We start from the raw sequence: 14281 nt of genomic DNA on the forward strand, positions 1-14281 counted from the left end.
CGCCCAACGGCACCACCTCACTGTGCATAAACTGCTGAGCATGTTGCGGTCGCCGCCGGTACACTGCAGCACCATGCCGCGAAGTGCCACCCACCGACACAGCTTGAAGTCTCTGTAAGATATGTTGTGCACCTGCCGAACAGGCATGAAACAGCGTTAGCACCTATCGGGCAGGCATTACATGACATCTCCACTGAAACTCCGTGCAAGATGTAGCCGCTCCACCTCCTACCTCTGTCTGCCAACGCTGCTCCACAAACAATGCTCCCAAGAGAGAAACAACACCGTAGTGCCGCCATCGTCCGATTTGGAAGATCAGATCCTAGGGTTTCCCCCGGAGCAACACGAGTGGGTCGACAATAGTTACATGACGATGCTATCATCAAGGTCACGACGCAAAGCGCCGCCATCTCCCACCGTCGGCTTGATTTTCACCGGTAACTATGTCTCCCCGACTCGCAGCTGGGACTAGATGACGGATCTCGAGATCCGACCACTCAGCCTTAGGCCAACCACCTCCGACGCAGGAGATGACCACCACCGCCAAGCCCAGGGTCGCCGCCCCAGGCGCCCGCGTGATGCAGAACAAGAGTAGGAGTATGACCGCGATCTGAAGCCGAACCGGAGGTTGAGCGGTTGTAGCATGGAGGCCGCCGCCACACCCTAGCCGGCGTTGTCAGCCATCATTGCTGAGGAGACCAAGATGGGATCCGCTGCATCGATCTTGATCCTCTGGTGTGCGAGGAGAAGGCCACCCCCGCCGAGCCGCTAGGGCTTTGCCCTAGCGTCGTCTCCGGCGGCTGCGAAGAGGAGAGCGGTGGCGGCGCACAGGAGCGGTGTGATGGATGCAGAATAGGTAGTTATATACTCCCTCCATTCCCAAATATTTATCTTTCTAGACATTTCAAATGGACTATAACATGTATGTATATATATTTTTAGAATGTGGATTCACTCATTTTTCTTTCTATGTAGTCATTTGTTGAAATCTGTAGAAAGAAAAATATTTGGCAACTGAGGGAGTAATAGGTAACTCTGACCGACACATCCACATACATTTGAGGTGCCGGATTAAGTAATGTGCTGTGGCTGTAGATTCCTCCCAAAGGAGCCTGGGCCATGCAGCTCGTACGTGAGGACAAGATGGAGCAGTGAACGGGTAAGAGACGTACAGAAGGGCCGTCACCCAGCAGGACTTTCGGTCTCTCACGCATTCCACAAGTGGAAACTAGGGACGAAGACGACTGACACCCAGCAGGCTTTCGCTCTCTCACGCGTCCCACGAGGGGAATCTTGGGAGGCAGACAATTAACACCCGCGAGGCTTTCGCTCTCTCACGTGTTCCACGATGTTCGTGTAGTCCAAAATACGCTAGACCTTTTAATTTAATATTCATGATAGGCTTAACTTTTCACAGACCCACGACCAAACAATTCGTTCGACTTCTATTTATAGGCCACACATGCATTCAGGAGCTTCCAAAAGTAAAATTAAGCTCTCTAGCTAGCTACCTCTCATGGCGTCTTCCTCTCATGCTGCTGCCACCCCGGAGACGAAGGAGCAGCTAGGCTTTGAGCCCTCGTCATGGGGTGACTTTTTCATATCATACGAGCCACCCCCACCCAAGGTAATATAAAAATATATGTAGTTGGGTTTAGAACTTCTCATAAGCACGCACTACGCACGCAATCTTCTTTCTTCGCTTACAATTCTTTTCCATTCATTAGTCAATGGATGCTTACATATATATACATATATATATGAATGGCAGAGGTCGGAGGAATGGATGATAGCGCGAGCCGAAAAACTGAAGGGGGACGTCAGCCTGTTATTTAAGACTTGCAACGGCACGACGACGCGAATGTTCTTGGTGGATACACTCCAACATCTTGGAATAGATCACCACTTTGACGAGCAGATCCATGACTTGTTAAACGAACTCCTGGAGAGTGACTTTAGTAGCTCATCCAGCCTCCATGAGGTCGCTCTTCGATTCTGTTTACTTAGAGAGAATGGGCATTGGGTATCTCCAGGTATCTAACTACCTGCTCCATCTTTCACAAATCTAGAAAATGTCAAAAATAAATAAATAATGCCCGCAAATTATAGAGGATGCCTAATTATTTAGTGGCTAGTTAGTTGAGTTATCAATCTTGGACTAATGCTCTTTTCATATTGAAGGACGTGACATTTTGGACACTTATAGAGTTCCAAATTTAACCATTAACTTCTATACAAAGAGTTATTGGAAAAACAATAGAGTTGTTATATTATCAAACATGAATTTACACTTATTATTTTCATGCATTCAATTAAATATTTAACCAAATACTGGTGTCTTATGTTTTTGAAAGTTCAACAAAGCTCTATCCTGATGGTCAAGTTTCTGTGGACTGGATTGTGCGTTCCTGAAACAATGCCACAGATTAAGTCGACTGGCTATATCACTGAAAAAAGTTGACAGCATGTGCTCTAGATTGTACTAATTAATAAATGTTAATTTACTGATCTCGCAGATGTTTTCGACAAATACAAGGGTGAAGATGGGAGCTTTAGAAAGGATATAACTAATGATCCAAAAGGAATACTATGTTTATACAATGCAACTCATCTTCTCATTCATGGTGAGCCAAAACTGGAAGAAGCCATGTGTTTTGCAAGGCAACATCTCGTATCGGTTAATGGTAGTCTGCAAGCCCCCCTAGCTAAGCAAGTCAAACGCGCCATTCATAGAGCACTTCCAAGGGCGTGTAGGAGGGTGGAAGCGCTACAATATATTTCAGAGTATGAAGAAGAGGAAGGGCATAACCAAATTTTGTTGGAGCTAGCAAAATTAGATTTTAACCTTCTACAACATGTCCACTTGAAGGAGCTCAAAGATATTACAGAGTAGGTTATTTTCTCTCTATTTATTTCCACTAAGAAAATAAGACGAAAACTTTACACCTTTCTAGCTTCCTAATTATCCATTTCAATATATGTGTCCATTCAGGAAATCAAATGTGTAGTTTATAATTTTATGTTTTTTTACATCTACCCCTATGTAAATTACTAAAAAGAGTTTCGGTGGTAGTATGCACACAATCATCTATCATTAGCTCTTTTGTCAGACTAATTTAGTGTTTCTTTCCTTTGTGGACAGGCTGGGATGAGCACACATATAATGACACATAGGATGTAATGTTGTATCATGCAAATGCATCTGAACATAATTTTCTCCATCTGTCTCATGGATTATTCAATACAGCTACCTTTTTCTATTTAACAACATACAGTATCCATGTAATTTTTCAAAATACTCCACTAAATACAATTCACAGGTGGTGGAAACATTTTTCGGGATTCTTCGATCTAAGCTTTATTCGCGACCGTTTGGTGGAAAGCTACACTTGGGCCTATGTGTTGTACTATGAGAAAGGCTTTGAGCTCCAGCGAAGTATCACCACCAAGATGATTGTACTAATTACCACTTTAGATGACACGTATGATATCCGTGCCACCATAGAGGAATGTCAAAAGCTACATGAAGCCATACAAAGGTTTGAATAGCTTTTCCTTTGAAACTTCCATCGATCCATCAACGATTGCAGAGTTCCAAAGCATCTCCTTCTTTTTTTTCATCTAAAAAAACACTACTAGCTATGCATCCAATAACATTTTTACCTAAATTGAGCTAAAAGAAAATATAAGTATTAGCCACCCAGCGGACATCGTCATGTTGTAAGAATACTGTGAAAGTCATTGTTGTACCATAACACATGTAGTTGTTCGGTTTCCCACAATCATTGTCGCTCGCACTTACTATAATTTCGACAATGCTCAAATCGTTAATGTATAAGCTTACACATGCTTGTCACTATCCACTTCTTGTTTTGAGTGAGAATTAATATACAACTAGTGGAACACCTAATGTGTCATTTCTAACCTCTCTTGTGGAATGACCGTATAGATGGGATAAGACAGGCGTTTCTCTTCTACCCGAGTACCTAAAGAAGTTATATATCGAGCTGTTGAGGACCTTCGAAAATATTGAGGTTGAAATGCCAGTCAATGTGAATTATGATACTGCCTACCTCAAGAAAGCGGTAACTACATATATGTTTTCTGCCTTATATCTCTACTTCTATATAAGACTCGGTTGGTGACGATGGTGTGTCTGCCATCCATCATTTCTAACCATTAGATAAGCATCTGACGACCATGAGGTAAGTTTTGGCCCTTTTAATTTGCAACAATATCCCACTTCTCTACTCCAATTCACAGAAAACCCCTTATTATCTTGAAACCAACCACATCCCTCCCTCACCTCATCAAAACATCCCGAGGAATATATTTTGAGTGAAACACAATATATTTTTAGTGATATATGTATATGAAAACAAGAGTGGTTTCTTTCAAGTTTGTAGACATGTATTATTCTACTTTGGATCCGTTGCGACGCACGGACACATTGCCAGTTACTAAATAACTATCAGATGGCTTATGTTATTTGTATCTTCAACAATAGGGGAATAGACTATATATCATGGTTGATTACTTTTATGTGGTTGATCCTTTTGTTTGCTACTGTTTTGTATCGGCATCATAATAAACTAGATGATAGCCCGCACTTTGTTGTGATACCTTGTTAAAAAATATAATTGATGCTAGAAAAAAACATATGAAGCATGTGACAAAATGATATATAAAAGGAGGAACAATATTTGGATTGAAGTTAGCGGTATGACACTTTTTTAACAAAAACGTGAAGCATGAACTACATATATTTTATCCAAGCATCCAACACCTATATTAGCCATGACTATACAAAAATTGATGCAAAAAAAATTAACTTATACTAACTTGCATGAATTTCTGAGGTGGCATGATTGCATGGATAGATTAATGCAATACATATAATTATGATTACATGCATGACTTACTGATGGTTGCATGGAGGGGGTAATCAGGTAGTGTGCTATAACTATTTAGAGATGATGGGACAGTACATAACTTTTTTTTGCTTGTTGGGTGCAGATTCAAAATCATGTGACTGGTTATCTCCAAGAAGCGGAATGGTGTCACACGAAGCATAAGCCAAGCTTTAAAAATCAGGTGAATGTGACTAGCTTAACTATAGGTGCGCCAACCGTTTGCTTGAGTATGATGGCTAGCATGGATGATACCATAATGAAAAGAGCACTTGAGTGGGTAGCCGGTGTCCCTAATGTCGTCATAGGAGCAGGAAAGATTGTGCGTTTCATGAACGACATTGCAGCATATGAGGTATGTAGTATTTTGATAAACATTTATGCATACACATATCATATACTGCATTTGAAAATGTAACTAATTAAGACTCACATGTACAACGAAATCAAAGTTTCACTCGCATTTAAACAAATAAAATTCAGTAATATTAGAGAAAAAGTCATACTACCATATTGTTGTACAAAATTGTATTTTCGTTATGACAATTTTGTGTCCATGCAGTTATTTTTATCGGTTCAATTATCAGTCAAATTTACTTAATATGTGTTGTGGATGGCATGTAATTCTGTATAGAAGAACTTAAATAGCTCTTCTACTACCAATTGGAATGCCTACTCTAAACATTCTTTATATATATATATATAGAACCGAAAGTGCAAGGGGGATGCGGCAAGCTCCGTGGAGTGTTACATCCATGAGTATGGCGTCACAGGCGAGGTTGCCATCGCAAGGATATATGAACTAATTGAAGATGAATGGAGAACTCTAAACAAAGCTCGCTTTGAAAACCATGCATTGCTCCCCGCGCTGAAGCGTATTATCGGCTTGGCCCTTAGCACATCATTGTTCTATGATAACAGGAACGATGTGTACACAGACAGCAAGCATCTTCACAAAACTATTAAGAGCCTCTTCGTAAAGCCTGTTTTGTCTGGCTAGCTAGCCACAACAGATGAATAATAAATTTTCTTATATATTTTGGGTGTATTTTATACTTCATACATATATAAGTTTAATCGAAAGAAAACTTTCAACATATGAGCATTATATTTTTGGATATTGGATTTTGTTTCTCTAGAAAAATTGTAGCCAATTAAAATTATCTATGTAATCCATTTTTGCTCAATGTTTCTAACCACATATAGCATGTGGTAGCTCGGCACTAGACTTGGCGCACAACAACTTTAACTAGTAGAACACCCGTGCATTGCTACGGGCTACAACGTATATACTTTAGGGCTCATCTCTGGATTGAACTCTTAATCTAGTCTGTTACATCTATTGCCTTTTTAAAATGCACACTTTGTTATTTTTGTTGTTGGTATATCATGAATAAAAATTTGAGCTACAAAATAAAATTAACTAATTAGACATGCATGACCTTGTTATCAAGAATGATTGCTTTCATACTTTGTGGAACTGTGTATTGACACACATGTCCATTTTTCTAAAGGAACAATATTAATATTAACCAAAATCTGAGAGTTTGTACAATTCATGAATGTATGCGGGTAACATGTAATTGCGAAAAAAAAGGTCTATAGGAAGTCAATTACTAATGAGATGACATAACTGGTATGTTGATTTCTTTCGGATAGAATGCAAGATCTGTGAATGCAAATCAATAATACACGCCCACTCTCCTCTTGTGAATGTCTTCTCCAATAGGCCCTACAATCTTGATAATTGGCGCATGTTGGAATCAATAGACATCATCTTTCGCAACTATGTGGCAGCCTTGCTTACGACAAACCTACAAAGTATGGAATTAGTCAATGAAAACATCATGCAACTGAATCTTGATAATCACAAAATACATTAGTACTTTGTAGAAGAGGTTAAGTAACTACAGATTAAAACATATCAAGCTTGATTTATGCTTTTGAACTAATAATCACTTTACCATCCTCCATAACCTATACTGATATGGTATACTTGGACAATAACATACTTATTTTCTAAATTGCATAACTGAAAAGAAATCATGAACCATAGGCAAAAGAATGATGGACCAAGTATTATAGGTTAGGTAGAGCATGTGACCTTCATTAGCATGCATGCTAGTACTAATCAAAAATTGTGTGTGACTTACGACATATTATAGGAGCGCTCCTATGGGTGCTGACTGGTGGCCGCCATCTTATCATGAGATCATAGTTTCTCTTGAGTTTTTCATTTCCATTTCCATTTTCTTTCTTTCCCCTGTACAATTGGCGTGATTTTTCCCTTTCTCTATCAATGAAAACACATCTCTCCTATGTACTTTCTATGCTGCACTCATGTGTGCATTTTTAAACTTGATAAATAAACTTAAATCCTAAGGTGGAATAAATGATATATCATACAAGGATAGAAACACGTACAGCCTCAGCTTAGCTACCTAAATATATTACTTTTCTAGCTAATCATACCAAGTGATGTAACTTCGGAACATCTATATAAAGCTACATGTGATATGTAAACATCTCAACAGACCCAGACAAAAAATGAGTGGAAAAAATGCAGTAATATCTATTTTTCCGGACCTTCTGACATCACTAGCCTCATTGTTCAGAAATGGTGTTCCTTCCAACCACGATCAATAGAAAATGGATCATACTATTACACAATAAATAGTTCTAATACATAACTGAGCAATTGTTCTATTTTATATTGATATTTCAGTTATCAGTAGCTTTTGGTGGAACATGTTGCAGACCACATCAATCCATTACAATGTTAATTGGGATAGGAAGATGGAGGTAGCTAGTGATCTTCTAGAAGATGTGTGTGATGGTACTTGCTGAGGGACGTCGTTGAAGTAGTCGTCCGTGGTGGCAACTTTCCAAGCGTTGACAGATAACCTCATCCATTGGTGTCACACTGACCTATGTAGATTATGTACAGATCGCTTTGCGCTCACTGGGTGGAGGTTGCTGGGTTGATCCATTTGTGCTTGTCTCACTGTTCCATGCAACACTCGCCCCATGATTGAAATGATGCATGGTTAGGAAGATGATGGTATAAGGCACGTCGATCGGGTGAAGACTCTCCCACAACTGCCTCTTGGTCAGATCGACCGTGAGGCGCGTTCCTTGGGCCCCTCCTCTGATGATGCACGACGGTGACCGAATCGATCCCGAGGCATGTCGTTGTTTTAGATAATGCCAGCCCGGTGGTGTGGTAGGCAACGGATCATCGCGAGGGGGGGGGGGGGGGGGGTCACGAGGAGGTCGGTCTTTTTTGTTTTTTTATTGTGTGAGGCAAGGGAGGCGGGTTTTCTTGTGCGTGTGGGAAGGTGGGGACGGATGCTTTCGTATGAGGGATCAAGGAGTGTGGGGTGGACGTACCACATGCGGTCTCCAACTTGCCTTAAGAGGAGACACGGTAGAAAAAACTTAATTAATTGCAAGCGTAATTATTTGTCTGAACATTTAATTTCCCTTGATTTTCAAATCGGTTCGATGCTTGGTTTCTATTTTCTTTCCTTTTCTTTTAATGTGAGGCAAGGGAGGTGGATTTTTTTGTGCATGCGTGGAGGTGGGAGTGGATGGGTTTCTGTTGGGATGACCAAGGGATGGGGAGTTGGACATACCGCGTACAATCTCCATCTCTCCTTTTAAGGCTGGTTGTAATGGGGAGTATCATATACTAGTATCATGCATATGACACTAGTGTATGATACTACCTCCCTAATGCATAGTATCATACTCCTTCCGTTCCTAAATATAAGGTGTATTAGTTTTTTAAAAAGTCAACTGTTGTCTATGTTTGACCAACTTTACAGCAAAACATATAAAGATTTATAATACTAAATATATAAAATGTAAAAATATAGTCCATGATGAATCTAGTGATAATGATTTGGTATTCTAGATATTGATATTTTTCTCTATAAACTTGGTCAGACTTAGAGAAGTTTGACTTTTTGGAAAAATAATACACCTTATATTGAGGAACGGAGGGAGTATTTTAGTATCATGTAATACTCTATTTATTGCCATGAATGACACAAAGTAGCATAGCATTTATTATGATACGGTATCATGATATGATACTCCACCCTCTATTTCTTCATTTAATGCCATGACACTCATCAAAATTGCCTAGTTGGCATGCATGATACTACCTATGATACTACCATTACGGGCAGCCTAATAGTTAAGATACAGTTGAAATATTACCTACTATTAATTATCTGTGTCCCTAATTAAGTGTGTGACTAAATCATTAATTGAATCAATGGCTCGATTTTATAGTTGATTTTGTTGGAATTTGCTAGTGGGTCATTGGCCCAAATCCCAAGTAAAATTCTGAAATTCTCTTGGCCCATCGGTGCATACATGTGACCTTGAGTCTACACCACGCACGCCCACTGGGTGCATTCGTGCACGCACACGCCAGCCTAACTCACGCACGCACGCACACACCCCTTGAGCCGCGGACCCGGCGCGGTCCAGTCTGCGCCCGACGTGCCTGGCGTGCACACGTAGCCACCATGCTCTGGCCGTGGCTCTTATTGCCAACACTCACGCCCTGAGACACGACTCAGAGGACTCCGTCGTCCGTCAGCTGCGCCCGCTCCGCCGCCGGCTCCCCTCCGCAGCTGAGGGCAGTCCCTCTTGAAGTGTCTGCGCTCGCCGCACTTGTAGCAGGGGCCGCGCCTGTTGCCGCCATTCTCCGACGCCATGCTCCGCATGTCGTCATCATCCCACGCGCCATCGTGTCACCGATCTTGCGCTGCCCACTGCGCCACCGTCATGAGCAGCTGCTCACCAATTGTTGTTGCTGCCCGAAACCCTAGCCTGCCCTAGCTCGTGCTCTCTCTCGTATCTCACTTCTCACTGCAACGGACCGAGGAGGAGAAGAAGGCAGATGAAGTGGACACAGGGATTGCTGGCGCACGAACGCCCCGCTACACAGACGGCTTTTCTTTCCTCAAGCACGAACTCGATGCCCTAGACCACACTGTTACAATGATCGACCTGACGCTTATGTAGTCGGGCCTGCGCTGGGAATGACCCACATGCTCCCACCCCTGCTAGCTCCCCGATCGGCCCGCTCCGCTCAGGGCCACCTCGCACACGCACGCGCGCAGCTCGCGGCGAGCACGCAGCAATCACGCCCACCCGGCGCGGTCCGGTCTGCGCTTGGCGCGCACATGCAGCAACCACGCTCTGGCTGTTGCTCTTATTGCCAACACTCACCCCCTGAGACACGGCTCAGAGGAGTCTGCCGCCTTCGACGCTGGCGTCCGCCAGCAATGCCTGCTCCGCCGCCGGCTCCCTCCGCAGCTGAGGGCAGTCCCTCTTGAAGTGTATGCGCTCTCCGCACTTATAGCAACAGCCGCGCCTGCTGCCGCTGTTCCCCGATGCCATTCTCTGCATGTCGCCGTCGTCCCGCGCGCCACCATGTCGCCGATCCCACGCTGCCTACTGCACCGCTGTCATGAGCAGCTGCTCACCCCCGCACTCGCCGCTGTCTTGTCCACGAAGCCGAACCCGCTCGTCGAATGCGTGCAGTTTCCCGAGCGCCTAGTCAAACGTCATCTCGTCAAGGTCGCAGAATTGCTCGATGCCGGTGACGACAGGGAAGAGATGATCGGGCACCGTATCCATAAGCTTCTTCATGATCTCCGTGTCGCCCAGCATCTCGCCGAGGTTCGTGAACTGCGCCGTCATCCCAGCGAGCCTCCCGGCGTACGCGTGCAGCGCCTCACCGTCTGTGATCTTCAGGCGATCCTGCTCTCCGCGCAGCGTTGCCCGCATTGCCGCCCGCACCCGCTCCGCGCCGATGAACCTCACTTTCAGAGAGTCCCATACCTTGATGACGGTGAGCTTCGCCTCCACCTGTAGCAACACGTCGTCCGGCAGCCCTGACATGATCATATGTCACATGGTCTTGCACATCTTGGCGTTCACCGCCGCGTCGCCCACCGACGCCACCGCCTCCCACAGCGTGTGGGCATCGAGGATCGCCTGCGCCTTGATCGCCCACACCGTGTATTTATTCGGCGAGAGCATCGGCATCGCCATCGACACTGATCCGCCCGCGCCTGCGTCGTGTGGCACGATCGCCATAGCCACCGGCGGGCTCTCGAACCTGAAGCTCTGATGCCAATTGTTGTTTCTGCCCGAAACCCTAGCCTGCCCTAGCTCGTCCTCTCTCTCTCTCTCTCTCTCTCTCTCTCTCTCTCTCTCTCTCTCTCTCTCTCTCTCTCTCTCTCTCTCTCTCTCTCTCTCTCTCTCAGCTATTCCCTGTTACGGAGTCCTTGCGAATAGGCATATGATAACTAGTTCCCAATGCCCGCTTTGTACATCCGACTGTGAGAGCATTAGGCACGCTTTGTTTCTGTGCCCGAGAGTGCAAGAAATATGGTGAATTCTAGGTCTGGGACCCTTGATCAATGAGGTATGTTCATCTGAAAGGGAAGGAGGGTCTGTGCTGGCGGATGTGCTACTGTCCAGGAATCAATTTCAGTCGTTGGTGGCTGATGTTAACCGCAATGATCTACTAGCCATAGGTGTCTGGTATGTGTGGTGGGAGTGTCACCAGTTCACTCATGGTGAGCTCCTTTTTTAGCCAACGAGATCAGCACAAGCAATTTTAGCTTTGGCAAAAAACTTCACACGGGCACAATCCAAAAATACGAGAATCAAAAGACATGGATGGAACAAGCCGCCGGATGGTCTAGTTAAACTCAATGTTGATGCTACGTTTGATCAAGACAGAGGTATTGGGAGTACGGGTGCAATTTTACGTGATGACACAGGTTTTTTCTTGGCTGCATCTTGTGTTGATATTCCGTTCGTGGAAGATGCCGGGACAGCAGAAGCTCGGGGTCTTAGGGATGGGTTTCTTCTGGCTAATGATATGGGCTGCAACAAAATCTACGTGGAGGCGGATTGTATGGAGGTAATTGAGATCATGCAGAACGGCGGAAATTCACTCGGCCCAGCGGCGGCAATCTATGAAGAATGCTCTTTTTTAGCTCGCAATTTTATTTCAGTATGTTTTCATCACTGTCCTAGGAAGGCCAATATGGCGGCGGATGTATTGTCTAGGAACTCGGAGACTTCTCGAACAATTGTCTGGAAGTCGGAGCCTCCGGAGTTTCTAGTAGACGTTTTATCAAACGATGTATCTTTATTCTCACATGAAATATAAACCGCCATGATGGCATTCCTTCAAAAAAAAACATGCAACTAATATCCTGCCTAATATGCCATTGATGTCTTACCTAATATAGACGTGCAATCAGTATCTTGCTTAAAATCAACAATATGTTAATCTAAATGTGGATATTGGCACCAAATTAAGATATCTCATAAACTTTCTGGCATAAAAGACATTACCTGAGGATTGTTTAGATATGCATTGGGATTGCTATATCTAAATATCTATTTAATTGATGCCCTCCCATACATTTTCTTAATATTAAATAGATATCCGGGTAAACTTAGTAAGCATTGATTTTTTTAGTATCTATTTAATGTCATTAAATAATGTTGGTGCCTTTTATATAGGCCATCTATTTGGGGACGGTGAGCGAGGAGTAGTAGCAACGATGGCCATGGGCAAGCGCTTCAACTTAGCGGCGCCACTGCTGCTCACCTTAACCTTCTTGTTCTGCAGCTGCTCCATGATCTCTTCTTCTTCCCAAGCGTCGCCCGCTGGCTTCCTCCAATGCGTCACCAAGGCTAACATCTCGGTGTTCGAGCAGGGCGAGGATTTGTTCAACACGCAGCTCCACAAATACATGAGGAACCCAAAGTTCCTGGCAAACACCACCGAGAGGCCGCTCTATGTCGTGATGCCGGTGAATGCTCACCACGTGCAGGTCGCCGTGCGCTGCGGCAGCCTAAACGGGGTGCCCATCCGCGTGCGCAGCAGCGGGCACGACTATGAGGGCCTGTCGTACCGGTCCGTGCACACCGAGGGCTTCGCCATGCTCGACATGTCGGAGCTACGCGCCGTGGTCGTCGACAACCAGACATCGACAGCGTGGGTGGAGTCCGGCGCGACGCTCGGCGAGCTCTACTATGCCATATCGAAGGCGAGTAGCCTTCTGGGATTCCCGGCCGGCGTGTGCCCGACCGTCGGCGTCGGAGGCCATTTTAGCGGCGGTGGCTTCGGCAAGATGATGCGCAAGCACGGGCTGGCCATTGATAACATTATCGATGCTGAGTTGGTGGACGTCAATGGCACGCTCCTGAACAAGACCACCATGGGGGACGACGTCTTCTGGGCCATCAGAGGCGGCGGCGGCGGGAGCTTCGGCGTCGTGCTGAAGTGGCAGGTGAGGCTCGTGACCGTCCCGGCGACGGTATCGGTGTTCAAGGTCTCGGCGTCCAACAGCCAGGGAGCCGCCGTGCACGCGGTCACCAAGTGGCAGAAGGTGGCGCCGGCCCTGCCGGACGAACTGTACATCAGGGCGCTTGTCCAGAACGACATGGCCGTCTTTCGAGCAGTGTTCCTCGGCACATGCGACACGCTCCTGCCTCTGGTGATGAGCCAGAAAGAGAGACTGAATTTGAGGCGCTCCGACTGCAAGGAGATGAGCTGGATCGAGTCCATGGCCTAGGTAAACAACTGCACCGTGGAGGACCTCCCGAAGCGGACCACCTCCAAGATCGACTCCAGCCATGGCTTCAAGGCGACCACGGACTACGTCCGGCGGCCCATTCGGCGGGAGGTGTGGGCCAAGATCTTCAACAAGCAGGTTGGGCAGCCAAATGCGCAGATCGTCCTGGTCCCCTATGGCGGGCGGATGAGCAACGTGAAGGAGGACGCGACGCCATTCCCGCACCGCGGCCGGGGTGTTGTATAGCATGCAATTGTACAACTACTGGCTGCCCGTGGATTCGGGAGACGACTCGGCAAACGTGCAGAGCAAGTGGGTGAGGGACATGTACGCCTTCATGTCACCGTACGTGAGCTCTAATTCCATGTCAAGGGGAGCCTACATCAACTGCAGGGACCTGGATCTGGGTCCCAACTGGGGGCCGAAATACTTCAAGGGTAACTACCAGAGGCTCACCAAGGCCAAGGCTGAGATCGACCCCCACAATTACTTCCGCAATGAGCAAAGTATCTCCCTGCCAAAAGGAGCATCTTAATTGTTCCCCTATTTCCTCCTCTTTTTGAATTAGCGGCAAAATATTTCCGTTAAAGCATCCTAATTAATTGTTGTGGACTGCAAGCCTTCGTTTTACTACTCCCTCCGTTCCTAAATATAAAACCTTTTGGGGATTCCATCATAGACTACATACGGAGCAAAATGAGTGAATCTTTAAAAGGTCTTATATTTAGGAACGGAGGAAATACCTCT

The 14281-nt window shown here is 45.2% G+C and overlaps 1 protein-coding gene and 1 pseudogene across 1 annotated transcript; both read left to right on the forward strand.

The window, feature by feature from the left end:
• The first annotated feature begins 1457 nt into the window (after nucleotides 1-1457).
• Nucleotides 1458-6009, forward strand: LOC123039842 (tau-cadinol synthase). Its single transcript, XM_044462845.1, has 7 exons — nucleotides 1458-1627; nucleotides 1772-2033; nucleotides 2517-2889; nucleotides 3321-3539; nucleotides 3950-4085; nucleotides 5017-5265; nucleotides 5617-6009. The coding sequence occupies exons 1-7, from the start codon at nucleotides 1517-1519 to the stop codon at nucleotides 5908-5910; spliced, it is 1644 nt and encodes a 547-aa protein (XP_044318780.1). The 5' UTR covers nucleotides 1458-1516; the 3' UTR covers nucleotides 5911-6009.
• A 6514-nt stretch (nucleotides 6010-12523) lies between these two features.
• LOC123047653 (berberine bridge enzyme-like Cyn d 4) lies at nucleotides 12524-14069 on the forward strand (annotated as a pseudogene).
• Nucleotides 14070-14281: the final 212 nt, after the last annotated feature.

This window comes from Triticum aestivum, chromosome 2B (genome assembly GCF_018294505.1).
Source record: "Triticum aestivum cultivar Chinese Spring chromosome 2B, IWGSC CS RefSeq v2.1, whole genome shotgun sequence".
NCBI lineage: Eukaryota > Viridiplantae > Streptophyta > Magnoliopsida > Poales > Poaceae > Triticum > Triticum aestivum.